General features: G+C 43.6%; 1 protein-coding gene across 7 annotated transcripts in view; it reads left to right on the top strand.

The window, feature by feature from the left end:
- RPN2 (ribophorin II) overlaps window positions 1-26,922 on the top strand; it is a 39,042-nt gene that overhangs the window by 10,045 nt on the left and 2,075 nt on the right. For 2 of the 7 annotated variants that reach the window (XM_053246530.1, XM_053246534.1), the window contains 14 exons: window positions 92-267; window positions 1,142-1,217; window positions 2,952-3,086; window positions 9,865-10,041; window positions 10,994-11,112; window positions 11,906-12,011; window positions 15,644-15,735; window positions 16,644-16,758; window positions 17,481-17,675; window positions 18,632-18,718; window positions 19,336-19,431; window positions 19,758-19,833; window positions 21,154-21,283; window positions 23,410-23,495. In XM_053246530.1, coding sequence (XP_053102505.1) covers window positions 92-267; window positions 1,142-1,217; window positions 2,952-3,086; window positions 9,865-10,041; window positions 10,994-11,112; window positions 11,906-12,011; window positions 15,644-15,735; window positions 16,644-16,758; window positions 17,481-17,675; window positions 18,632-18,718; window positions 19,336-19,431; window positions 19,758-19,833; window positions 21,154-21,283; window positions 23,410-23,461 — 1,632 coding nt within the window. In that variant the 3' untranslated portion in view covers window positions 23,462-23,495. The other 5 variants (XR_008306261.1, XR_008306263.1, XM_053246532.1 and 2 more) reach the window with 5 other exon arrangements.

The following is a 26,922-nucleotide window of genomic DNA, read 5'->3' as shown; positions in this document are numbered from 1 at the left end:
AATGCTGAAGATCTCTGACCAGAGTTCATGGAAACCGCGACTAGACATGAAAGAAAGTGGTTTGTCTCAACTTCTGTGTTTTCTTTTCTAGATTGCCATTTCAAATGAGACCAGAGAGCTCCTGCTTGCCGCTGTGAGTGAGGACTCCACCGTCACTCAGATCTACCATGCTGTGGGAGCCTTGAGTGGCTTTGGGCTCCCTCTCGCCTCCCAAGAAGCCCTGAGTGCCCTCACTTCTCGTCTTAGCAAGGAAGAGAATGTCCTGGCGTAAGTGTTACAGAAAACAAAATGGATGGACCTGGTTCTCCCCAAATTGTTTCTGTTGTTCCACTTGTATTCAACCACTCTTGTTTTATTTGTCATTCAGTTGTAAAAGTTTTTGTGATGTAGTGGTTAGAGTGTTGGACTGGGGGAAGACTTGGCTTCAAATCCCTGCTCTGCCGCCACAGTGCTTACTAGGTGGCTTTTTCTCTCAGCCTAACCTACCTCACAGGGTTGTTGGGAGGACACAAGGGAGTATCTCGTCACCATCCGGAACACCTTAGAGGATGGATGAGATGCCAGTGCCAGTAATAAATGAATGTTGACAGTATACTTTTTGTGGATCAGCTGATGCACTATACTGTCTTTTCTTTGAATGGGTAAATTCTTTTTAGGGCAAGGGTGGGTGGAAGCAATTGGGTTTTCTTAGTGTTTTAAATATCAACATTCTGTTAAAAGCACTGCAGTTTCACGCCAGAACTATTTCTAGAATTAGGGGCTTGATGTAGCCTTACAGTCATAAGTAACTGCCATGCATAGGATATTTCCATTGTAGGAACAGCAACCCTATTGGCACAATGCTAGGCACTCTTGATAGCCATTAAAGCCAAAGGGATGGCAAATGTGCATCACCTCCACATTTGAAGTAGGGAACATTTTGGGATTTGGGTTTCATCTTAAGCATAGGGAATCACTGTGGCTCTAATGGTGTGTTTCCTGCATTCCCTTTCCTGCAGACACCTCTATTCCCTGAATCAACAGACAAGGATTGCTAGTGTCTCCTCACTTATATTTCAGGTCTATGCAAGCCTTTAAACACTATTCCTGATAAAATCACATGTTACATGTTTATCCACTCACTTTCTATTTTCTATTTCAGAACAATTCAGGCGTTGCAGACAGCATCATACTTATCCCAGCAGGCAGACTTGAGAGGCATTGTAGAAGAGATAGAGGTATGTATTTATTTGATAAATGACTCCCCCTCCCCCATCAGCGCAGAGAGTCAGAAAGTGGCTACAATATAGCCATTAAAAGTGATGCTTTTAAAAAGTCAAAAACATTAAAATGTCCACAGAATTCTAAATACTGCAGCAAGGAAGATCAGATTCCACCTCTATTTCCCAAAGTGGAAGAAAAAGGCTTTTATCTGCTTTCTAAAGCTAAAATGGATATAGCCTCTTGAGGGAGGACATTTTATAACAGAGGGACTACTACAGAAAAGGCTCTTAATAGCATGCTCCTAGTAAATGACAATTGAACTTCCACAAATGCTCTAATTTGGAGCATTGCATCAGATTATCTCACTACACAGGAATGCGAGTCATGCTAGAACATTATTCGGGCTATTATTATTTTTAAAAATTACACCACTCTTCAGCAACACAAAATCTCAGTGGTTTGCATACCAAAAGTATGGGGAAATTGTTCCCTGTACCAAAAGAGCTCACAATTAAAACAGCTAAAAACACACTCTCTCTATCTCTTACTCACACACTATCAGCAACCACCACCACCAGAGAGACTCTATCCTGAGCTGAATAGGAACAGTTGATTTCCCCTGCTAAATATGAGAGGGCCACCACTTTAAAAGGTGCTTCTTTGCACAGTTAACAAGGTTATTGAACTAACACATGTATACAAGTAGGAATGTGCACAAACCTTTTCAGAGGCCCTTAAAAGGGCCTCCGAACCAGTTCGAATGACTGGCTGTTCGGCCGGTTCGAAGGAAGGGGGTATATCTTTAAAGGTTGGGGAGGGTGCCCTTACTCCTCCCTCTGCATTTCGCCCGCTAGCGCTCCATTTTAAAAGTGTCCGTCGGGGCACCAGCATAACTCCCTGCCACGCCATGTCCTCTTCATCCGGAAGTAACAGGAAGTACCCCTGCCCTTAAAGGTATCCCCTCCCCCCGCCTTCAAGTCACACCCCACTGGTTCTGTGCACATCCCTATATACAAGATGTCTTAAATGTTAATCACCACCTTCCCTTATACTGCCTCACCAGTATACACTTAAAATGTTCATTTAAGTGACCCAGCAATAGCCGTGCCCCTATAAAGTAATTATATTATACAGTATGGGTGGAACCAGGAGCAGAGTGTGCTTGATTAACAGTTGGTCACTAATGCACAGTTGTTTTCCTACTAAAAATATTCCTCTACTCATAAGGAAGTGTGGGGTTTTTATAGTTTCAAAACATTAAACATTTTTAAATGTTGTTCAGCATGTCCTGAGGCACCAATGTTTTCTGTTGCACAAAAGGGGAGGAGCAGTTTTCAGCAATCTCCCCTTCTCTTCAGCTGCCTGTGCCTCCTGAAACTATCTGCCAGAGGGTGGCACAACTCTCAGGGACATAATTTCGGAAGGCACAGGTGGCTGCAGAGGAAAGGGGGGATAGTCAAAACGGAAAACCCTGGCCCATGAGCCCAGGTTTAGTCTGGATCTCAGCCAGCAGACCCCATAATATTGATCGGACTAGTCCCATGCTGGTTAATGTTTCAGTTCCTCCTTTGTTTCTACAAGACAGATCTTTGACTATTTTAATAAATAATTTAACTTCTAAAACTGGACCAAAGAATAAGGTACAGTTTCTCCATGAATCTATGCTGATTAGATGGACATGGTGACTTTCATTCTGCTCATGCAAGGTTCTTCCTTATAGCCTCATTTACTCCTCCAATTGATCCTAGGATCTTGTTGCCCGACTGGATGACCTAGGAGGAGTTTATCTGCAGTTTGAAGAAGGACTTGAGACAACTGCATTGTTTGTGGCTGCTACATATGGATTGTCTGACCATGTAGGGACAGAACCAGCAATGAAAGAGGTATCTGTTGGATGTTGCTTGTTTACCTGATCTATAATATTGTAGTGGATAAATACTTACAAAGAAAAAATTGTCAAAATTGTTGATAAGGAATAATTAGCAATGGTAATAGAAAATCTAAAGCAGAAATTGGGCTATAATGAGGGATGAATAAATCCGATAATGCATTTAGGGGTGTGAACAAATAGATGTTTGCTATTTGAGCTTGAATCAAACCACAAAAACCTGAATTGATTTGTCAAACAGTCGGCTTGGCCAGCTGCCTCTGAATTAGCCTCAAATTGATTTAAGCGCCATTTTGAGGCCTGTTTTTCCAGGGAGAGCTAAGAAAACAGTCCCCAGAATGGTGCTGTTTTTCCGGGGAGAGCTGGTCTACCAATTGGGGTTGGCAGGTACACCAGCCTTCTGCTCTGGACTTAGCGTGTCAGCCTGCCTTGGAGGACTGGTCTACCTGTGTAGACCGGTTCTCTGAGGCAGGCTGACATGCTAAGTCTGGAGCAGAGGGCTTGTCTACCCGCCAGCCCCAATTGGTAGACCAGCTCTTCCTGAAAAAAGGCGCTCAAATCACCTGAATCAATTCAGGTTGAATTGGGGGTGATTCTCCTCTACTCCGAATTGGGCTTTCTATTTTGAAGGCAGTTTGATTTGAGGTTGAGCCCCTGATTCTACCTGAATTGGTTTGACGTTGAATCGATTGCACATCCCTAGTAAGAACTTATAGCAACTGAGAAGGCAAAAACAGTTGTCTAAAAATTCCATCCATTTTGGTGGTGTGCAGCCTGTTTTGGATGGGGTTGTCCTCCCTATGAAGGACCATGTTCACAGACTGACTACTTGCTCAGGTGACACCAACTGCTTAGAGCAGTTTTGACCAGCTGTGACTTTCACAACTGCAACCCTACATAAAAAGCCCCGTCTGGACTTGGTTACACATGCAATAGTCTCATGTAATCTGGATTGTTGTGAAACTTCTTTAAAGATGCTTCAGAAACTTCAGTGGGTGTAAAATGCCACACAGATACTTGTGGTGGCAAGCCATCAAAATCGTATATCACCAATCTTATACCAGCTGCATTCGTTGCCAGTTTGTTTCTGGGCCCAATTTGAAATGTTGGTCTTGAACCTTTAAAGCCCTATACAGCCTGGAACTTGGCTACTTTAAGGTTTCACCCAGGTGAGCCTTACAGGTTAAGGTTTCACCCAGGTGAGCCTTACAGGGCCCTTTGATTGGCCTCACAAGTCGGCCTCTGACTGTGATGCAAATTTAGTTGGTAGGTACTAGAGGCAGGGTTTTCTCAGTGGTGGCACCTCCTCTTTGGAACTCTTTCACCAAAGATCTCTGCCAAGCCACTCCATCCCTCTCTGCTTTTAAGCAGACCCTCCTCTCTTAAAGGGCTTTTAATGGTTGGTTTTTGGCTAGTGTTCTGACTGCTGTTCTTTTGTGTTTACTGTTTGAAATGCGGTATATAAATATTCCTCACATTCATATACGCATACTATGATTATTATTTTTTTTTTGTGATTGTGGTTTTTGATTGTTAACTTTCCTAAGAAGACTGTTTCTAAAAGGCAGGGTATAACTATCATTATATAATGCCATTGTGAGCCCTTTGGGGACAGGGTTCCATCTTATTTGTTTGTTATTTCTCTGTGTAAACTGCCCTGAGCCATTTTTGGAAGGGCGGTATAAAAATCGAATTAATCATCATCATCATCAACTACAGTCATCCCTCTCCAACCGTGAGGGTTCTGTTCCGGGGAAACCTTGCAGTTGGTGAATTCGTGGTAGACGAGCCATTGAAATCAATGGCAAACAGGGTATGGGGAATTATGGTCACGAAAGGACTGCAAAATACAGTATAAATTAGGAAAAAATTCCCCCACATCACCAGGAGTGAGTAAGAAGAGTGAAGGGGACCCCCAAAGATGACCCCCTGGCCCGCTAAAATCACCCCCAAACCCCCCAAAATTGAAAAAGAATCTTGCCAAACCGTGGATACTCGGGTCGTGGTTGGCATGACCAGTCACAATTTCCCAGTCGCGGATACTCAAATCCGCGATTGGGAAACCCACGGTTGGTGACAGATGACTATACTCTACTAGTTAGGTGTCAGAAGACTCCGTCTTTAGTCATTCAAAAAGAAAATGTCAGCATAACTCTGTTTTAGAGTAGCTGTGTGGGTCTGTAATAGCAAGAGGAGCTAAAGCACACTATCACCTTACCAGTTATGGGCTCATCTGCACTTTGGCTGTGAAAATGTATATCTTCTGCTACTCCTATGGATATTTATATCCCGCTCTTCAACCAAAGTTCTCAAAGCGGTTTACATAGAAAAATAAATAATACATAAATAAGATGGTCCCCTGTCCCCAGAGAGGCTCACAATCTAAAATGAAACATAAGACTGACCCTAGCAACAGCCACCAGAGGGATGCTATGCTGGGGCTGGATAGGGATTCTCTCTAAACAAAGAGAATCACAACTTTAAAAAGATGCTGCTTTGCTCAGTTAGCAGGGGTTATCTGCAGCACACATGATCCGCTCAGTGCACATGTAGTAGGGATTGCGTTCCCCATAGGCCCCGTTACAGTCCCTAAAGGAGAAAGTGGAATAGAAACCCTCAAAACTGTGTACCAGTATTTTAATAAATGTAATGAGTACAACAGAGAATTTTGGGGATAAAGACTCTAGATTAATGATTGCACCCTATGGGCATGATCCATTCATACTATTAGTACAGCATCCTCGCACATAGGGGTAAAAGAGAGCCCTGCTTTCTCCTCCTGCCTGTGTGCCTGAATGGATATATGCCTAAGCCTCACAATGGAAGGTTTGCCCCATTGTGTGCTCTCTCTCCCTCTCCAGGCTGCTTGTTAGGGATGTGCAAACCAGTTCGTCAGTTCGGGGTTGAGCCAAACCATCCCTGGTTCAGCTCGACCCCAGACCAAATGCCCACAGGCATTTTTTGATAAAACTTTAATATATGTTTTAAAGTACTTACCTCTCCGGGGGGTGGGGGGTGTTCTCCAAGGCCAAAGGGGAGTCCGTGGGGGTTCCCTCTCCCCCCATCAGCCTCCGTTTTGCCAAAAACTGCCCGGTTCGGGTGTTCTTCAGTCCGTTCTGGGCCTTTGCCCTGTTGCGGTGGCCATTTTGGAGGCTGCCACGCATGCTCAATGGGCCTCTGCGTGGCCTGGGTCATGACGAGCAGTTCTTGGCAAAACAGAGGCCAGCGGGGGAAGGGCGAACCTCTGCTGACCCCTTCCTGTGGCTTCAGAGAAGCCCCCGGAGGGGGTAAGTACTGAAAATTGTTGTTGTTTTTTTTAAATAAAAAATTGCTCACAACACCCCCTCCCACCCAAACTGCACCCCCTGGGTGGGGTGATGGGGGACAAAACCAAACCGGGGCAGCTGATTTTGTGCACACCCCCTACTACTCATGCGCTTAGGGGAAGAGAAGGGAAGAAACTGATTTCTTTGGAGCCCTATTGGAATTCTCCATGCATGGATCCTGCACCTGGAGATTCCTGTTCCCAATCTTGTACAGCCCTCCCTGAGTGCAGGGAGCACTCTGTATGTTAAGGACTCTGGCGCAACAGGGTGCATGCAGGGGGGCTGAAGGAGTTGCCCGAGGGCTCCTAGCCCACCCCTGCAGTCCCTTGAGTGTGCCTGCTTCACTGGGCCAGGGTGTCAGCCAGTGGTCTTCGTAAAAGGGAGGCTTCTGGTAAAAACCAATGCCTTGCAATGGCTAAAATTTGATGACCTGATATTCTGTAGTTATTCATAGAACAAGTCCAGCTAGGAATATTTGCAGGTCATTTTCCGGGTCACTTTTTCTCCCTGTCGGTGAAGGTTCTAATTTCCAAGCTGTATTTTTCTGAACCAAAGATATAATTAATGCCTAACATCTCTAATGAGTAGTAGAAATTATGATGAACGGGAAAGACACTAAGATATGAAATTGAAGTTCAATATGACCCTTTTAAAGAGTTTTGCTGCAAAACAAATAATGCCGGAACATTTTTCATCCCATAGTTTTTGACAGAGTCATTCTGCTGGATCTAATGTGACACATTATAGGTCACCAGGCATCAGTGGTGTGTGTGCGTCTGTGTGTATATAAAGAGAGAATCACCTGAGTGTTCCAATTAAGATAATTATATTGTCAGGAACTATGAATTTTTTTAAAACTTGTTTTCAGCTGAATGAGATGATGCCTTTTTAGCAGCATAACATTTCTGAGTTAACTTTAACAATGACAGCCAAATGAGGTTCCCATTAGGTGCCCGGCTGCCCCATGTCTTGACACCTTGTGTTTTCCCCAGTCAAAAGCATTGGGGGCTACTGGCAAATGGGGGCAGATACAGTTTTTGGCTGCCCATAAGCATAAAGGCTTTTGCCACCCTTTTACTGTTATGTTTTTTAAAGGACGCTCCCGGCAGCAGTAGCTGCAGGGAGGGGGGAGTTTCCCCTTATGCCCCCTAAAGAACACCACTGCCAGCAGCGGGGTGGGGCACAACGGAGGTGGCTGCAGGGAAGTAAGAAGGGGGGGCCAGGAGGGGAGAGTTTCCCCTTGACCTTTTACCTTTGGGACGCCACGGCTGCGCGGTGGGATGGGGGACAGGGCGGTGAGCTCCTTCCAGCTCCCCTCCTTGCAAGTGACTGCACAGCCTCTCTGCTGTGCAGGCCGTTCCCAGCCTTCCTCCACACGTGGAGAAAGTCTGAGAACGGGCTGCACAGCAGAGAGGCCATGCAGTCACTCCGGGAAGGGGAGCTGGAAGGAGCTTACTCGCCACCCCCACATCCCGCCGCCCAGCAGCGACATCTTCAAAGGTGAATGGGGGGATTCTCCCCTCCTCGCCCCCACCCTCCCTGCAGCCGCTGCCGCACCCCATCCCGCCGCTGGCAGCAGCGTTCTTTAGAGGGCAAAAGGGGAAACTCCCCTCGCCCCTCCTTGCAGCTACTGCTGCCTCTGGGAGCGGCGGCTTTTTAAAAATTAAGGTTAAGGGGGGGTGTTAACTTCACCTCCCCCCGCTGCCGCTCCCAAAGGGAGCAATTTGAGGGGCAGCAAAATGCCGCTCCTCAAATTTTCCCGCTGTAGACAAACTCCCACTCTGCCTCTTCTTCAATCTGCCACTGCTGGCAAAGGAGACACAGGGGCTGGCTTCACACATCGTGCTGAACCTGAGGTTACTGTAAGCTGCTGGGAATGCACACACGCCCATCTGTCCCTCACGTCAAGTCTAAGTTGCAGATGTCAGGCTCCATGCTGCAAATAGGGCAAGATATGCAAATATTGGGTGTGTCGTACAAACCCACCAATCTCAGGCATATCTTTACTAATATTGGAACACTCCTGGGGCTGCAGCAGCTTGTGGCAACCTCAGGTTCAGTGCTACGTGTAACTGTTGTACATCAGGACACGGGTAAGTATTCCTGTTATGAAGAGGGGAGTTAGACATGCAACCCAGTTTATGGTGGCAGCTGGGTGTTGTGGTGTAAAGTCCAGTTTGGCCCTTAGTGGCTTTACAGTTGTGCAAGTTGCTGCTGCTAGGCTTTATGCAACCTAGGACTCTCTTAGGGGCAGGGTTGAAGAATGATGGGAAGGTAAACTGAATGCAAGAATCTTCCTCAGGCATAAGTACTTGGCATATAAACTGAATTCAGTGTGTGCCGTATATGTTTAAGATGGGCTGGAAAATGTGGATTACACTTTGTTAATAAATTTCTCTTTCATCTGTTAGTTCTGCCATGTATGAAGGTTTCTGGGACTTGCCATTGCTTAAGTCAGCAAAGCCATTGTCCCTGCTGAAGGCAGTAGCAGCAGTCCCTAGGGAGACCAGAAAAAAGGGAGCAAAGGCTCACCTTTCCTAGAAAACACCCAAACAGGACCTACCTGAACACAGCCCTGATCAGACTCAAACCTTCAGCTTGGTGAGTTGCACCTAACTCGAGCAGCTCTGAGATGTCATCAGGTGGAATCATCATGGCCTCCAGAGCCCACAAACCACTGCTGGGGGAAGTTATCTCAGCATCTGGTCAGGTGGGGCATTGGCACTCTATATGAAAGGCCAAAGTGGTGAAGTCTATGGCCAAAGAACAATCCCATGGCATCCGAAACTGCTAGCTGGACCTCTGGAGCATGGCTACATGACCAGTACCCAAGGCCCTTATTCAGCAAGGCTTCTTGGCTTTGTGCTTTTCCTGAGGAGAGCTGGTCTTGTGGTAGCAAGCATGGCTTGTCCTCTTAACTAAGCAGAGTCCACCGTGGTTGCATATGAAAGGGAGACTAGAAGTGTGAGCCCTGTAAGATATTCCCCTTGGGATGGAACTGCTCTGGGAAGAGCAGAAGGTTTCAAGTTCCCTCCCTGGCTTCTCCAAGATAGGGCTGAGAGAGATTCCTGCCTGCAACCCTGGAGAAGCCGCTGCCAATCTGTGAAGACAATACTGAGCTAGATAGACTAATGGTCAGACTCAGTATATAGCAACTTCCTATGTTTCTGAAGGTGGAAAGACCAGTTAAAATCTTTACCTCTTCTCATAATTCTGCTGCTATTATGTGGTGTGGTCGTCTTCTTTTTATTTATTTTTTAATTTATTGTTAAATTTGTATACGGCCTTTCATTAAAACAATTCTAAGGCGGTTCACACAAAAATTAAAAAGACTCTTGATAAGAGAGGCTAACCTGGCCACTTAGAGCTATACATGTAGAATCTGGGTCTTTCTGTAAATTGACTTATATATACTTTGTCCTATACTTTTATTTATTTATTTTTAAGGATCAAATCATCCAGGTGGTGAATGCAATTTTCAGCAAGAAGAACTTTGAGGTTCTTTCTGAAGCCTTCAGTGTGGCTTGTGCCGCAGCTTCCCTTTCCCAGAATCATTACCACTTGCCAGTCATTGTCGTCCCTGCTGGGCCTGCTGCTGTGTCTCACCATCAACCCATACTTGGGGTGAGTTTGTAGATGGGGATCTCTCTGTTTGATCTGACTCCTCCTCCCAAAACTTGATCATTAAACTTGGTACATGTAAAGGGTAGTGCTGAAACTGATGATAAACCAGGGATAGCCTATCTGGTTTCGGGGGCAAGGGGTCCCTAATTAGGGATGTGCCAAAACGCTATTCAGAAGCTGAATCGCGGGACACCTCCCTTTTAAAATGAGGGCTTCCCCAGCCCCTTTAAAGCGGAAGAGAGCAGGTCAATACCTGTTCCTCCTCTGATCACCATCACCGTACTCCCGGCCCTCCCCCCCAGGATTAACTGCACTGATCACGCAAATGCCTGGTGCACAGAGATGATATGTGTGCCGGCATTGGGCACAGGGGCAGCTGGGAGATGCTCTGCCGGCACACGGTTAATCCTGGGGGAGCGCCGGGAGTACGGCGATCACAATTGGAGGAGGAGCAGGTATGGGCCTCCTCTTCTCAGCTTTAAAGGGGCTGAGGAAACCCTCTGTTTGATTGTTTGTTTGTTCTGTTTCTATACCACCCTTCCAAGAATGGCTCAGGGCAGTTTTTTTAAGGGGGATGCCCCTCAGCCGAATGGCGTTTCGTCACATCCCTATCCCTAATGTCCTGGCACTGACCTGAGGATTGGAAATGTATTTGGCTGCACAATTCAACTCCTATAGTGTTTGGAATAAAGTCCATACTATGTAGTAGTAATGATGTCACAGTATAGGTGCGTGTGAGTTGGGTCATTGCATGCAAAACAAATGTTACATCTTCAGGTTAAATCAATGAAGGTGTGCCCCACACCTTTGGAAAACCATGCTCTTTTCCTTATGGGTCAGCCCCATGTAAGCTATCTTGAGTTCTAGAATGGAAAAAAAGTATGATATACATGTAAAAAATATACATATAAATGCAAATAATTACATCATGTAAATCTTTCTCTTCCTTTAGCTCCAAGTGACCAATGTTATGTCGCAGCCACTGACTCAAGCTAGTGTAAACTTAGAGAATGCAAAATCTTCTGCTACTAAAGCTGCTGTCCTTCATCAGACTCCCTTTACCTTGTCTGGGTATGGAGAAGTATTTGGTTTTTGTTTTCCTTTAGCATTTTTCTGTTGGGATGTACAAAGAAAAAAACCTGTATATTCCAAAAAACATTTCATGTTTTTACTGGGAACTATCATCTTGCTGTAATCAAGTTTTATATGTTCATTGTTCACAGTATATTACCTTTTTCCATTGCCAAAAAAGTAGACTATTCTTAAATCCTGGATCATGAAAACAGTGGCTCACATCCTGACTAGTATTACACTTGCAGAAATATATTCAACTTGCACAAAGCAGGGGAGAGGTGATTTTTGTTAATCTCCCCTTCCTCTTCTGCCCCAGTAATGCCCATGAGGATTAAGGGACCTTCAGAGACACGTTTTCAAGGATCAGCTGAGAGAAGGGGGAATCGGCAAAAATCTACCCTCCATGTGAGCAGAACATACTTTCACAAGTGTGATATTAGCCAGGAAATTGTGTGTTAGATGTGTAATTGATTTGCCTTGTTTTGAATCTAGAATTTGGGGTTCCCTAGCAAGCATATGTAAAGCCTAGGAACAGGCTGAAAATAGGAACGCATATAGTCTCAGTCAAATATACTTAACTGGTGTGTCTGGCTTTTTAGAGTAGTCTTCAGAAAAAGTGTTTGAATCTGTGAAATTCTTCTTAAAGATACTTACCTACTTCTTTCTGTTGCTGGGCTGTTGAGGGTGATATGGTCCAGTATTAGAAGCTTAGCATCTAATGCCTTTTAGTAATTGTTGGGCACATGGACACTGATTTCCTGCTGTTTTTCACCTGTGCTTTTGTTAACAGAGATGCCTTTGAGCTGAACTTCATGAATGTTAAACCTGCCAGCGGCTATTACGATTTTGCGATCAGTGTTAATGGGGACAGTCGATTTATTGCAAACAAAGTTGAGGTGGGTATGTGTTTTGATCACACTTTGACTCTGTGAATTCATTGTTCATTGGAACCACATTGGTTATTATTAGCTGAAAATATGGTCCCTTACATTGAATCCATGTACTAAGTGTGAGTACACGTTGTGGCCATGCTTCAGGACCTGTACTCAGGACTGAGAGCCTGGAGACATTATTCCAAAGTCTGGGCAACTACTGAATTGCTCAGACCAATGGAGGAGTGACATTTATCAGGTCAGGGACAGTTAGGAGCCTAACCATGACTTGATACATACAAGACTAAAAATAGACTGTTCCTAATGACAGCTGTGGCGTGTTAACTCAAGCGTACAAGGGCTGATGATCAAGATGCACCCCCCTGCCACCATGACCACTATTTTAAGTGTGAAGTACAACAACAACAACTGATGTTCTTGGTGTAATGTGTAGTTTTGGCCCTTGCACGTCTGAAAGTATGTTCACTAACATCCAGATTGTTGTATGTGCCAAAAAAAATTCATGCACACAGTGACGGGGGGAGGCAATTTTTACCAATCTCCCCTTCTGCCTCTCAAAGATGTGTCCCAGAGGATTGTGGGACCTTCAGGGCCATATTTTTGGGAAGCACAATGGGCTACAGAGGAAAAGGGAGATCTGCTAAAATCACCGCTCCCCAATATATCTTTCAGCACACACAGCTTCATTCTGGATGCCAACCATTGTGTGTTGCTCTGTCTCCAAACAAGTGACCTCTCACTTCCTTACTTTTGTCCTCTAATGGCTCAGGATATGAAATCCTGCTCCCTGAGGGTTTAGTCAGTTATCTCTGCGTTCTGTACAGCACCTAGCACACTGTTCTACAAACAAGTTGGAGCAGGCTAACTCAGGATTATGATAGTTTCTTACTTGCTGGAAAATGTCCTGCTAAGGATCTATAGAACAAAGCTGATTGGCATCATGCAGAATAGAAAGTGGCCATCTGTTCAGTACTCTGTAGTATACAGAGCGGATGAAAAAAACCTATTTAAAACATTTTATTTCCTATTCAGGTTTTCGCAATGTAGGTATTCTGAACAAAAAAAGTGTGTTTAAAATTAAAACGACAAGCAGCTCTTTTTCTTGACCTACCAAGCAGAGGTGCATCCTGTGTTCCTCTATTTTGGATTTGATTATTTTCCTTCCCAAAGTCACAGCAGTGATGGAAACTGCTCTTTACTCTGAATGTTAGTTTTTTGCGTTTAATTACCTGTTTACTTGAAAAAATTAGCATTGAAGATTTGCTTCTCCATCAGTGTGAAGCAGCTAGAAGAAGGCACTTATATACAAGTGCTCCCCTTTGCCACACATATCAAAATAAATGTAGTAATTGGGGCAGTAATCTTTCTTAGAGCATCGGAAGGGGGTTGATGGTGCCGCTTAAACACTCTGGAAGCATGAGCAAGCACTTGCAGCCCTGCATTAATGCTGATGGCTTTGTATGAGCAGAGCCTTATAATGAGCTTCATTGTTACCGGGGAAAGCTGTCAGAGGAGCTGCTCTTTAGAGGCTGTCATTAGCATTAAGTCTACTTAGTGCCCCAGAATTTTTGACAGTAATGAACCAAACTAGAGGTTAGTGCGCTAAGCAGGAAGACTGTATTTCCTGACATTCGAGTGTAGGAGAAAGAGATGGACAGATGCATTTCAGAACATGAGGGGGAAGAGGCACATGCCTTCCAGAAAAGGAAGTTGTTTGGTCTAGCAAGAGAAGGCTTTCATTGCGCTCTAAGCCGGAAGTGGTTCACGTCTTGAATGGCTCAAATGCAGGGCGATGCCAGCAGAATGCAGATTCTACACAGCCGTCTCCTCTTTTGTAGACAGCCCCTGAACTTCCTGTAAAGCCCTTGCTGGAGTCAGTGGACCCTCAGCAATGCCTGACATAGGCTGAGAGCCCTGAAACCCGTGTTCCCACCCAGCTCTCTCCCCTCCCCTTGTATCTGCCAACACCAAGGCCCATGGCTACAACCTGGGAGCCCTCAATCCTGAGTAAAGGCTTATTGGGATGCTCTGGAGGCTGTCCAGAGATGAAGCAATGCCTGCACAGACTCTGCATTCCATAGAGAGTTGCTCTGTACACGAACCATTGTTCTGTCTCCTGTTGACTTTAACTGGATGTTACATTATAAGCATCTGTGTCTGTATTCAGTTTTTTTGCCATTCTCCAAACTGACATGGAATGCGCTCATACCATAGCTTGACGTTTCCCTGTCGATACACTGCTCTTGTAGTCATTCAAGAGAAGAAAGTTTGTTGGCTTATTTTTGTTTGTTTGTGTATCTTCTTTTTGTTCTTCTCCTAAGAACAGGGGCTCTCAAACTTGGGTCCCCTGGTGTTGTTGAATTACAACTCCCATCATCCCCAGCTGAAGGCCATTGTGCCTGCGGATGATGGGAATTGTAGTCCAACAGCAGCTGAGGATCGTGTGCATGGTTCTGCCTCCCCACACCAAGCTTTAATGTCCATAGTCTTGCTTTTCAATCACTACCAGCCCATATTGACTACATCAAATTGACACAACTTGCTTTCGGGGACTGAACAGATGCTTTTAAAATGTAAGGGCCATAGTTCCTTTGGATGGCTGATGGTACACAGGGAATCTATAATCTGTATAACTGTAGTCACGTCATTAAGTCCCAGCTGCTGATTTCTATGGATTAAAATGTCTCACAAAAGGAAGAGGGAAACAGTTTCCATTACCAAAAAGAAATTATTATATAAATAATATAAAATTATGAATTCATCCTAAAATGATGATGATACAAGTATGATTGATAAAATCACTATTCTGTAGCTTATGGATTGATTTTACTGATCATGCTTCTCAAATATATGAATTGTTGTTAACAGTGACTGACGTTCTTGCTAATGAAGCTTTGATGCTTGCGTGGTTGGGGTGTGATTTAAGCCAATCCCACCCCGCTCCTGCAACCCTCAGGAACCTATTCCCAGGAGAGGCGGGATCAGCAAAATCCCCACCCCAGTAAACATCCTCACTTCAGAAGCAGGGCTGCTAGGTATGGATGTGTGTGTTTTTTCTACTGCACAAGTGTGCGCACACATCATTAGTGAGAAGGTCAGTGAGTGTGAATTATAATTTAAATAGATTTTTACACCCTAAAGCTTCTTCTGGTGAACTTTGATTCTTGTAGATTGTCTTTGTTCTGTTTTGGCTTTTGCAGAATCCTGTCTTCAACTTTTTAAAACATTTATTTTCCTTAAGAAAAGGAACAAGTGTCTAGATCTTACATTTGTACATGAGAAAAATATTAAAATGTGTTAGTACAAGACTATTTGTTTGGTGATTTTGTCACAGAGAGCTAGTTTGTGATATAGTTGTTGGAATTACTTTTGGAATTAGATTGAGGAGACCTGGTTCCAATTCCCCACTCAGCTATGAAGCTTACTGGATGGCCCTGGGCTAGTCACTGTCTCTCAGCCTAGCCTACCTCACAGGGTTCGGGGGAAGATGATGGAGGGGAGAACCATGTGTGCTGCCCTGAGCTCTTTGGAGGAAGGATGGGATACAAATATTATTCCCAGCAGCATTCAGCACCTGACCGTGTGTGCAACTGATGACATATACTGTATTGATTATATCTTGTGTTTAACTGCAGTTGAAAGTCAAAGTCTCAACAGAAGTTGGCATTACAAATGTGGATCTATTTACTGTGGATAAAGATCAGAGCATTGCACCAAAAACGACCAGGTATAGCAAACGATGCAAAGGGAGAGCACTGTGAACGCTGGCTGCTTACCACTTTAGATGAAGACAGAATTGCTCTTGAGGGGGTGTTTTGACAGTGAGGCTTCTTCATGTTGACAGTACTGTTGGACACACATGCATACCACAGTTGGTGTAGCAGTTCATAATATTAGATGTAACCAGCCCTGTACAATTCCTGGTTCTCGGCTGCCTCTGGCAACTTCAGCCTGGCAAAGGACATTCAGTCTACTGAAGAGCTATAGCTTCCATTCCTCCCATCTGCCTACCATTCGCTTTCCTCCTTCCCAAATGTTCAAAGTGGAAGGGTCAGGCCTACCTACTGAATACCACAGGAGAGGCCTCCTACAGATTGACCAGGAAGAGGACACATCCTTGTCCTCTCTTGGGCAGTGTCAGAAGCCCTGTGCTCATATGATTTCTCCCCATGTGCACTGGAAAACACATGTCTTACTTAAGACAGATTCTCACATCCTCTTGCTTCCCATTGCAAGTTAGTTATTTGCAGTCCCTGTGGGAACAGATCCACATGGCAGGTAGGTCAGAAGGCACCCAACATTCATTGGGCTTCACCACCACCACCACCACCTCTCCAGCACGTCAGGATTGCAGGTATACAGCAATAGACAAGATATATATATATATATATATATATATATATATATATATATATATATATATATATATATATACACACACACACACACACACACACACACACACACACACACACACACACACCCATAAGACTACTTTTCATGTCCCTGTGATCCATCGGCTCATGGTAGAAGGAGAACAATTGTATCAGTCCATATTCAGAATCTTAAATCTCTTAGTTTTCCCTCCAGAGGAACCGTTAAAGAGCAGTTTGCTTTTCTCTCCCTTTCTTTCAGGGTAGCTTACCCAGCTAAAGCCAAAGGATCCTTCACTGCTGACAGCCATCAGAATTTTGCCTTGTCCTTCCAGCTGGTGGATGTGAACACTGGAGCAGAACTCATCCCCCACCAGGTTAGTGAGCTCATGTCATTATCTTGTCACTTGGTTGCTACCCATGGAAAAATTGTTGGCAGTATACCATTTGGAAGGAATTTGGTGAGCATTTACAAACCATCAAATCACTTTATTCAGTACTGGATGGCGACAGAAAGCCTAGAGATGGTACTTGACATTGAGGCTAAAGTACTGAATAGTAGCAGTAAGATGGACTAAATTTCAGTAGGACTACTCAGGAGCAATTTTGTCTTGATGTCAGCCAGTGTCCCCAAAGTATTTGGGGGGTGGTACTGTAGCTCAGTGGTAGAGCATCTGTTTTGCATGTGGAAATTATCAGGTTCAGTCCCTGGCATTTCTAGGTAGGGCTGGGAAAGATTCCTGCCTTTCCCAAACTGGTGTCAGTCAGAGTAAGCAATTCTACACTACATGGACCAATGGCTTGACTCTATATAAGGCAGCTTCCTATTTTCCTGTGTTTTGGGTAGGAGGTATAATTTAATGTACTTTTGAGATAAAAATGGACAGTTAGTGGAAATGTGGGGCCTTGGGGTCCATTCAGAGCTCTAAAAGAAATGGTTATCATTTCACCTTGAGCAACAAATTGTATACCACATCTCTTCTTTTGTGAACCGCCTCGAGCCTTTGGAGTCAGGCAGGATAAAAATTATAAATTTACACCAGCTGATTTTTTTAAGTGTGTTACTACTGTGATTAAGAAGGATTGCCTTTTCCTTCAGACCTTTGTACGGCTTCACAATCAGAAGACGGGGCAGGAGGTGGTCTTTGTGGCAGAACCAGACAGTAAAAACATCTACAAGTTTGAACTGGACACTTCAGAGAGAAAAACAGAGTTTGACTCAGCCTCTGGGACCTATGCTCTTTATTTGATCATTGGTGATGCTACTCTGGAAAATCCAGTCCTCTGGAATGTGGTATGTTATTTCAGCTACATCATGCTGTGCCTTCAGAATTGGGGATGGACAAAGAGAAATGACTACAGTCACTGGTGGTGAGATTCCCATGTTGAGGATCGTGGCAAGGAACCAATTTGACTCAAGGCCAAATACACTGGAGCAGACTTTCTCTAATAAGAGACCGGAGAGCAGGAACAATGTTGTTCTTTTCCTATTGGGATCTATCGCATGAGGGATGTGCTAAGCAATGTTGTGAGATAGCATTAGGTTTCTCTGCTGCAAATGTCATCTTCTCTCTCATCCTTTTATCCCTTTAAATTGACCATGGTCATAGTTACTAAAATAAAAAAAAATAGCTCATGTTTTGTGTGCAAAGAAATCTATTCTGTGTTGTTTTTGTGTTTACCACTCTTTAGCCTACTTGGATATAAATGTTTGGCTTATTAGTCTACTGATAGGTTGGTAATGATTGAAGTATTGCCCCTCTGTAGGCATTTAGCATGGGCATATTTTGAATCTTGTAAATCTATATGGCTTATGTAGCACCTGGAAGCAGAGTTCAGTGAATGCAATAATCACTTTTTCATTACTATGAAAAAGTTGTTGTTAAGATGTGGAGGAGTGTATCTTACAGGAGGATGGACTGCTTTCATTCTGGAGGGGCTGCGGTGCATTTTTTTCATTATCAGCCTTGAAGTGCTTTGGCATGAAAAGCACGCATACGTATTCCAATGTTCCCTCTAACAGGGATTCCCAGACGTTGTTGACTACAACTCCCATAATCCCCAGCCAATGGCCACTGCAGCTGGGGATGCTGGGAGTTGTAGTAAGAAACATCTGGGAATCCCTGTTAGAGGGAACAGTGATGTATTCTAATCATAATATATTCTCTACTCAGGAATGTTTGTATCAGCCAGGTGTAAATGACCTATGTACACATAGCAGTATGTAATTACTTGTGATATTCATTTCAGGCTGATGTTGTTATCAAATTCCCAGAGGAAGATGCTCCATCCACAGTTCAATCAAAGAGCCTTTTCACTCCCAAGCCAGAGATACAGGTAACAGCCCAGATGGTGAAACGGCTGTATTTCTTTACATTTGAATTTACCATTTTTGTGGCAGCTATTTTAGACAGCCTTTGCTCCTAAGAGGCATTTGCCACTTTTGTTCTGTAAAGTTTCCCAATCGGCATCATATTGTTGTGTTGAATCCCCCACCTCATCCTTAGTCTGCACAGATGCTCAGATAGCTTCATGGCTGAGTAATCGGCATACCTGCTGATTGCTTCCAGCACAGTCTGTCTTTCGTCTGACATGTAGATACACAAGAAAATTACCTTATACCTAAACGTGTCTTAAATGCCCACTCCTTTCTGGACAACTTCCTAGATTAGCACTGATTGTATGTAGGAAGATACCGAGTAATTCTCTAAATGTGACATGTATAGAAAAGCCATTGCAGCAAAAGAAGCTGTTAGGCTGAATGGCTGCTAAGGCATCTCTGTTGAACATTAAAACTTGGGTGTTTTACAATATATGGTGGCTGGATGTGTAGCTGTGATCGAACTGATGGGTATTGGATATCCTGACCCAGAGGTGGTGGTGGTGTTTTTTAACTGCCTGATGAAATGGGTTATCCTTCTGATAAGTTTCTCCTGAAACCCGTTTTTGTATAGCACCTGTTCAGGGAACCGGAGAAGAGGCCTCCCACTGTTGTATCCAACACATTCACAGCCTTGATACTTTCTCCTCTGCTTTTGCTCTTCATTCTGGTAAGTGTCTCTTAAACAAACAGGCTCTGGGACGGTGCTGATATCGGAATATTCTGAGGGCTTCATAGCTTCTAAAGACCAAACTATCCTAAGGTACAGTGCCGCAGTATGGCCTGATTTTAGAGGGACTGCACCAGTGTTTACTGCAATATGGCCCAGCTGCCACTGCACCACAAAATCTAACCCCTTCTCCCCCCCTCCCTTAAATTCCTGTCGCTGTAAATGAGCCTGGTTTTAAATGACCTCCCGGGCAACATGGGTCGGTGTGACTTGTCTTTGGTAGTTCTCTGGCCTTTTTGTCTCACGTATGTTTTGTAACCTTCCAGTGGATAAAGATCGGGGCTAACATCTCCAACTTCAGCTTTGCTCCCAGCACTATTATCTTTCATCTTGGTCATGCAGGTAAGTGCCAGAGAAATCCCTTCCCATTCATCTTTTTCATGTGAGCTTTGCAGGCAAAAGCCAGATGATAAATGGTCTCACAACCTATTAGCTATAATGGCCATAATAACACTGCATTCCTCTTGTTGCTGGATTCCCCCCCCCCCCCCTTCCATCTTTCAGAATTATTCCTACGCTACTAAACATGTGTTACCCATAGCTTTAACAGCTGTCATTATCCTGGGCTTCTGTTGCTTTCCATTTAGATACATTTGTTAGTACACAGTGTTCAAAATTTACACTTCGGTTTGTTGTTTTTGTATATACAGTACCACACTTCTGAAGAGAAGTGGGTTTCTGGGATTCCTCCTTCTGCCTCTTATTTACCACATTTGGAGATGTTACGTTGTCAAGCTCCCGGTTCAGTACCTAGATTTGGGTTTCACTGCAGCCAATTTGTGTAATTGCTAATTTGGCAAAAGGCAGCTATTATCTCTTAGTGCTTCCTGATATTTATTTGGGGCTTTTACCTTGTCTCTGCAGTACTAAATTATCCAACAGAGAAAGTACTTGGCATCCTGAGAGGCAACCTCTGTGAAATTGGGGGTGAGGGGGACGGGGACTAATCATAGCTTCATATTTTCCTGATGAAATGGGAAGCCAGTGTCACTGTTGTTGATAGATAGTAAAATAATAATTTGAAAAACATACCCTTTAGCCAGCCAGTGTTGCATTTGAACCTTCTAAGGAGTTTTTATTTGTCCAATATAGATAGAAAAATGTTGAAAATAGAAATAAAGTTCTGTGGGAAGTTTTGACTTTCAGTGTAGGGCATTCTGATTCTTTAATGTCCAAGTGGGGCTGTTGGTCATTTTGAGAAATACAGGGGATTGTGTAGACAGGCTATAATACTGATTCAGTTGGAGCCAACATCATAGTCCGGATGTTGGAGTGGCTGGACAGTGAGCAGTGCAGCATTGACATGGAAGAAATTACTCCTATCTTTTCTCTGAAGAACAACTCGGTAAGGTTCAAATGTCCAACACACCAGAATAGGTAGCTTGTCCAGTGGAAGAGAATGTTTCTACCTGCCCTGTGTGGTTTTGTAGATCTTTTTAAGTTGCCCACTCCTGACCTACTATGAATTATCACAAGTTTGGAGTTGTCTTGCCATTTGTCCTTGATGTATAACTTGTCTTCATTTCCTGGTCCAGAAAATGACAAGAAATGGTCATTGGGCATTATTATGCATAGATTCTGCACTGTTCATTCCTATGAATTTCATTATGTTCATCCTTTTCACAAATCCGGCTTTACCAACCATGACTTGTCTCTTTATAGCAATGTTGGGGCTCATGTATGTCTACTGGACTCAGCTCAACATGTTTCAGACCCTGAAGTACCTGGCCATTCTGGGCAGTCTCACCTTCCTAGCAGGCAACAGAATGTTGGCTCACAAAGCAGTGAAAAGGTAAGAGGACAAAGGTGACTGTTGCAGTAGGAACTGTGCTTGAAGAGAGCAGATGGGAAGCAGCAGGTCAGGCTTTAAACATGATATTAGAAAAAAGTCCAGTGCAGAACATCCAGCTGACCTTTCCTGATTCTTCTGGTGTGACTCGTGTTAAAGGATAGGCATTTCAGATCCTCATTCTTTCTGCCATTGCTGACTTGCATTCTTTCTTTAATGGAGGGTTCTGGCTGTTGCAGAGATCAAACAAAATAAGTTCCTTTTCTAGTACGCTGATGCATGTGGGACTCCATTGAACAGTGGTGAGAACCCAGCAGCTCAGGCTGGTGTCTGTAGGGGCATTTGGAACCTTGCTCACTCCTGCAAGCTGCTTGGTGTTTGAGGCTCCTAAAGATGTAAATTTTGTCCGGATGTTCTGAAAGTGAACTCGCAATCAAGTCCTTATTTGGAAGAGCTGCATGTTGCAACAGAGCAGATGTCCTGAAGCTTAGTACTCTGTGGTAAACTCTGAGGGCACAGCTTGATAAGGACTGCTTTCATTAGTAGTTTATTCTTGGTGTGAAAGTCCTGGAAAAAACTCTCTCATCTAGATAGGGATGTTGCTCTGCCTGTGTTGAGTCAATTTAGTTTTCACTGACAATGGACAATCGTGGTTGGTGCTTACCAAAGCTAAGAGATCTGCCACAATATTTTAAGATTGTGTTTTCTGTGTGCAATTTCCCCTCCATTTTCATACAACTGTAGCGAACGTACACTTCAGATAAGCTAGTGACTCGACGTAAAGTCCCTAGACACGTTCCACTGGTTACCTAGCTGTTGCCAAGACTTATTGTCCATTACTCTGGGCAGCCTTCCTACTCATAGTATCTACTGTAGGGATTTGCAAAAAGGTCCCCAGATGTTGTTGGACTACAACTCCCATCATCCTCAGCCACAACAGTATCTGTGGACCCAAGTTTGAGGAGCCCTGATCTACTGCATAGGCAACACCTCCAATCCTGTCATTAGATATTTAACGGGATCAATAGACCTTCACTCCAACTTAGTCTTTTTCCAATATGGAGTTTGTCAATTCTGTTAGTGTCACTTCAGTGTAATGATTCTCATACATGCATGAGTAGAAGTCATTACTGTTGTAACTCAAGTAGAGTTCATTTGCGTGGCTACTTGCAGGTCAGACAAGAGGAAGCCAAGAATCTATGGCTGTGTCTTATCTGCAATTAAATACCTGCATACATACATCCCCAATTACTGTTTGTCAAGGAAGTAATTTGAAAGAGCAGTCCTAACACTGAACTTTGTAACATGGACAGCAACCCTTAGATGTGTCTCTGGCTCTAAAGTAATGTTTTCTATCTCCCAAGTCTACTTGAGGTATCCTAATGAGTTGACTGATGCCTTTTCGAAAGTGAAAGAAGTGTACCAAAAACTGCTACTTTAACTTGTAAGTGCTCCATGTTTCTTAATTTAGAAAAACAGAGATAAAATTCATTGTGAGATGAGATGTGGAGCTGACTAGAAACTTCTGGAAGGATACCCATCGTGTGTTCCACCTTGCCATGCAGATGAAATGTGCTTCCATGTTGCTACCAGACATTTCTGGTGGTGGTGTAGAGGCAAACCAGATAGTTGTAGCAACCACTGTGTGGAGATAATTTTAGGTAGCCTCTGTAAGGTAGTGGTAAGATGAGAAGCACTCTTAAGTATCTTACTTTCAGTTCTACCAGGGCTTCTAGTAGCATACACATAATCAGAATGTTTCTTGCTGCTATCAGTGGTGCATCAGGGTTTGCAATTTAAAGGCCAACCTTAAAGTTGCGCGCACATTTTTTAGATGAGACACATGATTTATTCTCTAACTTGTAAAAGACAACAATACTAATGCAGCTTTGGCATTGCCATTGAGCCATTGGCTTTGAATCCAGGCTCTCTGGTGGTGTAAATTCTATTTGAACATGTTGTGGAAAAGCAGTCCTTGATGCGCACTCCTATTTCAGTTGAGTTTCTGGAAGGCCTGGTTTTGCTATTTGCTGTTTGTTTTCTATTCTGTGTGTGTCCAGTTCCTGGAGCAACGTTGCTCTCCACCTTACTGTCGTCTCTGAACCTTTATCCCTCTCTCCTTTTGGCAGGATCGCTGCAGAACAGAGCAGTAGGTTGGCAAAGTATAGGACGCTGCGATAAAAGGGGTTGTACTAGTGACCAGCTCTTCCTAGAAGTAAGGGTCTTTTGGATGTTGCCTTTCCTGGGCATGCCGGCTGCTTCATTTCATGCTTCTCGTTCGCCTCTTCCTGACCCAAACTTAGTGGAAGCCAAAGGGTACATGGTTTAAAGTCTAGTTAGTTAGTTTATGTCATCTTGCCTGTCAAATTGCCTCCATGATGCTTTTACTCTGTTCCAAGCCTGGGTAATGTATTAATGGGCAGCACATGCATCCTTGCTTACTAGGGCTGTCCACCAATTAAAACATTATTAGTTGTTTCATCACTTGCCTTTTAACTGATTAATCAACTACACTTAAATAATTTGCATCTTAACAAAACCTCAATGTTAAGTGCCTTTTCTCAGATGATGATGATGACTACGATGATTATCCCTCCTTTCTTCTGTGGAACTCAGGGCAACAAACATGGGGTTCCCAGGTTGTCTCCCATCTAGGCACTGATCAGACTGAGCTTGGCTTCAGTAAGGTGGCTGCATCATATGCGCTCAGCCAATGCCCTGGGCCCTGAAGGAAATGTGTGAGAACTTGTGAGAACTTGCAATTGAATAAACAAAGGCTACACTTAAAGACACAGACATGATGGTGGTGCATGCATGTTCCTTTCGCATGACTACCCTGCTTGCATATTAAGTGGTAGGGTTTGTCTTTAACAGTCAAATGAGTGTGCAGGAGAGGAGCACTGAACACACACATGTGCATGCACCTTATTTCCCCTTACTCCATTACCCCTTGGTCCATTACAGTGTTCAGCACTCACTTGTAGTATTGGATCAGAGATGGCAGCAATTTTCTTGGGAGATAAGGTATGATAGGAGGAAGTCTTTGCAACCTTCTCCTGTGCACTCCTCTGCACAGTGTCAGAGAGAGACATGCTTTGTGTGTGAATGAGGCAGATACATGCATGATGGCCCCATCATGTTTTCTTCAGCCCTCATTGATAACCAAGTCTATTTTTCATAGTTTCTCTCTCATTTCTTTTTACAGTAAGATGCCCGAACCAAAATAGCTTCAGAAACAAATCTGCTCTTCATTCATAGCCCCACTGATTAAACAACCCAAGTTCTTGGAGACCGATCAGCTAATTAATGGTTGCAACCCCATTGTGTACAGAGTGGTTGTGTCTGATGTGGGACAAAATAAATGGGAAACACTCCACTGTGCGTTTTCCCTGTGCCAAGGGTGTTTTGGCTAGAGGGGAACATAGTGAAAGCTTTTATTGCACAAGCTTGCTTTAATGTGGCTCTATCAATGTTGCTTTCCTGATCTGCCCTGTCTCGGCTGGCTCTCTAACCAGACATCTCGGGAAGAGAATGGGGAGACTCGAGTGGTCTAGAGAAGGAGGAACCCAGCCTAGACCTTTTGGTCTCAGTTGGGTGTAAAGCGAAGTGTTGCAGCATCATTGCTGTCGGCAACACAGGAATGTATCCTGTGTTTTATTTATATCTATCTATGCAAACCACTTTGGAAACTTTTGAAAAGCGGAATATAAATGTCCATCGTTGTATTCGTTGTATCCGAAGTCAGGGCTACAGAACAAAATAGCTTTTCTGTTTGCTTCAGAGTAACAATTGTAGTTTCGTTTTTGCTTTTCAAAGCCTTGTCTTTCATTTCTGCTGTGAGTTGGTAATCTGACAAGTTTCATTTTACATGGGATTCAGGACTCCACAATTCTACACTACAGAAAGAAATTTTTGATTCTGCATGTTTACCGATAAACGACTGGAATTTTTTTGTTGTTGTTGCTCCAGTTAATTCTTGGACCCCTCCTCTGACCTTGTTCTCATGCTTTTACACAACTGCTGCCCCTGCCCAGTATCCAATGTGCTGCTTTCCCCTCCACTTTTTCCAGTCAGACTGATATCATGTTAATTTTTGAAGGAGTAAAAATGTTCATAATATTTATTTAGACTGCAAAATCCTAGGTTTTGAAAAGCTGAGGCTCTTGGGAATTTAGTAGGAACATGATTCTGAATTTAAAACAAGGCTCTGCAGTTCAGGAACATGTTGATTGGCCGATATGCCCATGTGTGCCCTGGAATGCTCCATGACATGGACTGCCTGGCACACTGGGGGCGGGGGGGTGTATGCGCACGTGCGTTAATTTCTCTGCATGCAATAGCTTCATATCTCATGCATTACCGTGCATTCTTCCTGGTTTGGAAAAGGAGTTTGGAAAAATTGTGAAGCATTTTCAGGCAGCCTAAACTTTTGAAGTTTAAGTATCTCTGAGACCACTGAAAGCATTGTCCCTGGTTCGTTTCAGTGCTCTAACCAACTGTTCACATGTTTTTTCTGTGCAGCTACCAGGACTAGACACTTACTGCTTTTAAAATGAAAGCTGAGACTTTTCCAGGATGTCAAATTTAGTATTGCATCTCAGGTCCTGCACTTGTGCAGTCATCCCATTAGATACAGAGAGTATGTGCAATCTTGCGCATACTAGCATGGATAAAATCCAGTCTAGATTATGGATATAAAACTTGAGATTGCGCAGCTCATTTAGTCTTGTGTACTTTAGGATATAAACATTCATTCTTGTAAGTCCTGGGTATTTAATCTTAGAATATTCACTATGAGAGCACAGTTGCTCAAGAGAAGAACTTCTTGTTGCAAATTTCAAAGAAGTTAATCCTTCCTGGAAATTTCCAGAAGCACACATTTGTCTGTTTCATACATAATCATGAGTGATTGACAAGTGATCTAGTTTGGAGCTGATGTAATATAATAATAATACTCCTTAACCACCAGGATGTTTTCAGGATTGCAGAGATAAATAAATAATGTGAGTATAGTTTTTACTGATGCTGCTTTGTGTGTTACTGTTTTATATAGGCTTTTAAACTCTTAATAGAGATTTTTATATTTAATATCTGTACTTTTGTATAGTAATTGTGCATTGTTCTAATTGCAAACTGCTTTGGGGTTATTTTAATGAAAAGTGGTATAGAAATCAAACAATAAATATAAATAAAATAATGTTTAAGAATTTGAGCTGTGAAGTTAATTATGAATAGTCATGCACTCATTAGTTAACCTTAGACAAGCTGCAGTCTCTCCTCTTCAGCCTTCCATGTATAATATGGGAATAATAATACTTAACAAGGTTGTTGTAAAAATTGGAGATAATGAGGCGCTTCACACAAGCAGTGTAAAGTGCCTAGAGGCAGTTTGCAGGGAGAGCGGGTTTGACGTGCTCTCCCTGCAGACAAGCGCTCACCCATCGCTGAGCAGGTGGATCGCCTGCCCAGGCAAGCAGTGGCTTGTCTCTGGTGCTCCCGCTAGGGATGTGTGAACCAGTTTGGGTCTTCGATGGTTCGGGGTTGAACCAAGCACACACACACACACACACACACACACACACGGTTCTGTCTGGACCAGGACTAACCCCCCACCCCCACCCTGTGCGCCAGTTCACTTTTAA

This window comes from Hemicordylus capensis, chromosome 4, assembly GCF_027244095.1.
Source record: "Hemicordylus capensis ecotype Gifberg chromosome 4, rHemCap1.1.pri, whole genome shotgun sequence".
Classification (NCBI taxonomy): Eukaryota; Metazoa; Chordata; class Lepidosauria; order Squamata; family Cordylidae; genus Hemicordylus; species Hemicordylus capensis.
This window is presented reverse-complemented; position numbering and strand designations above follow the sequence as displayed.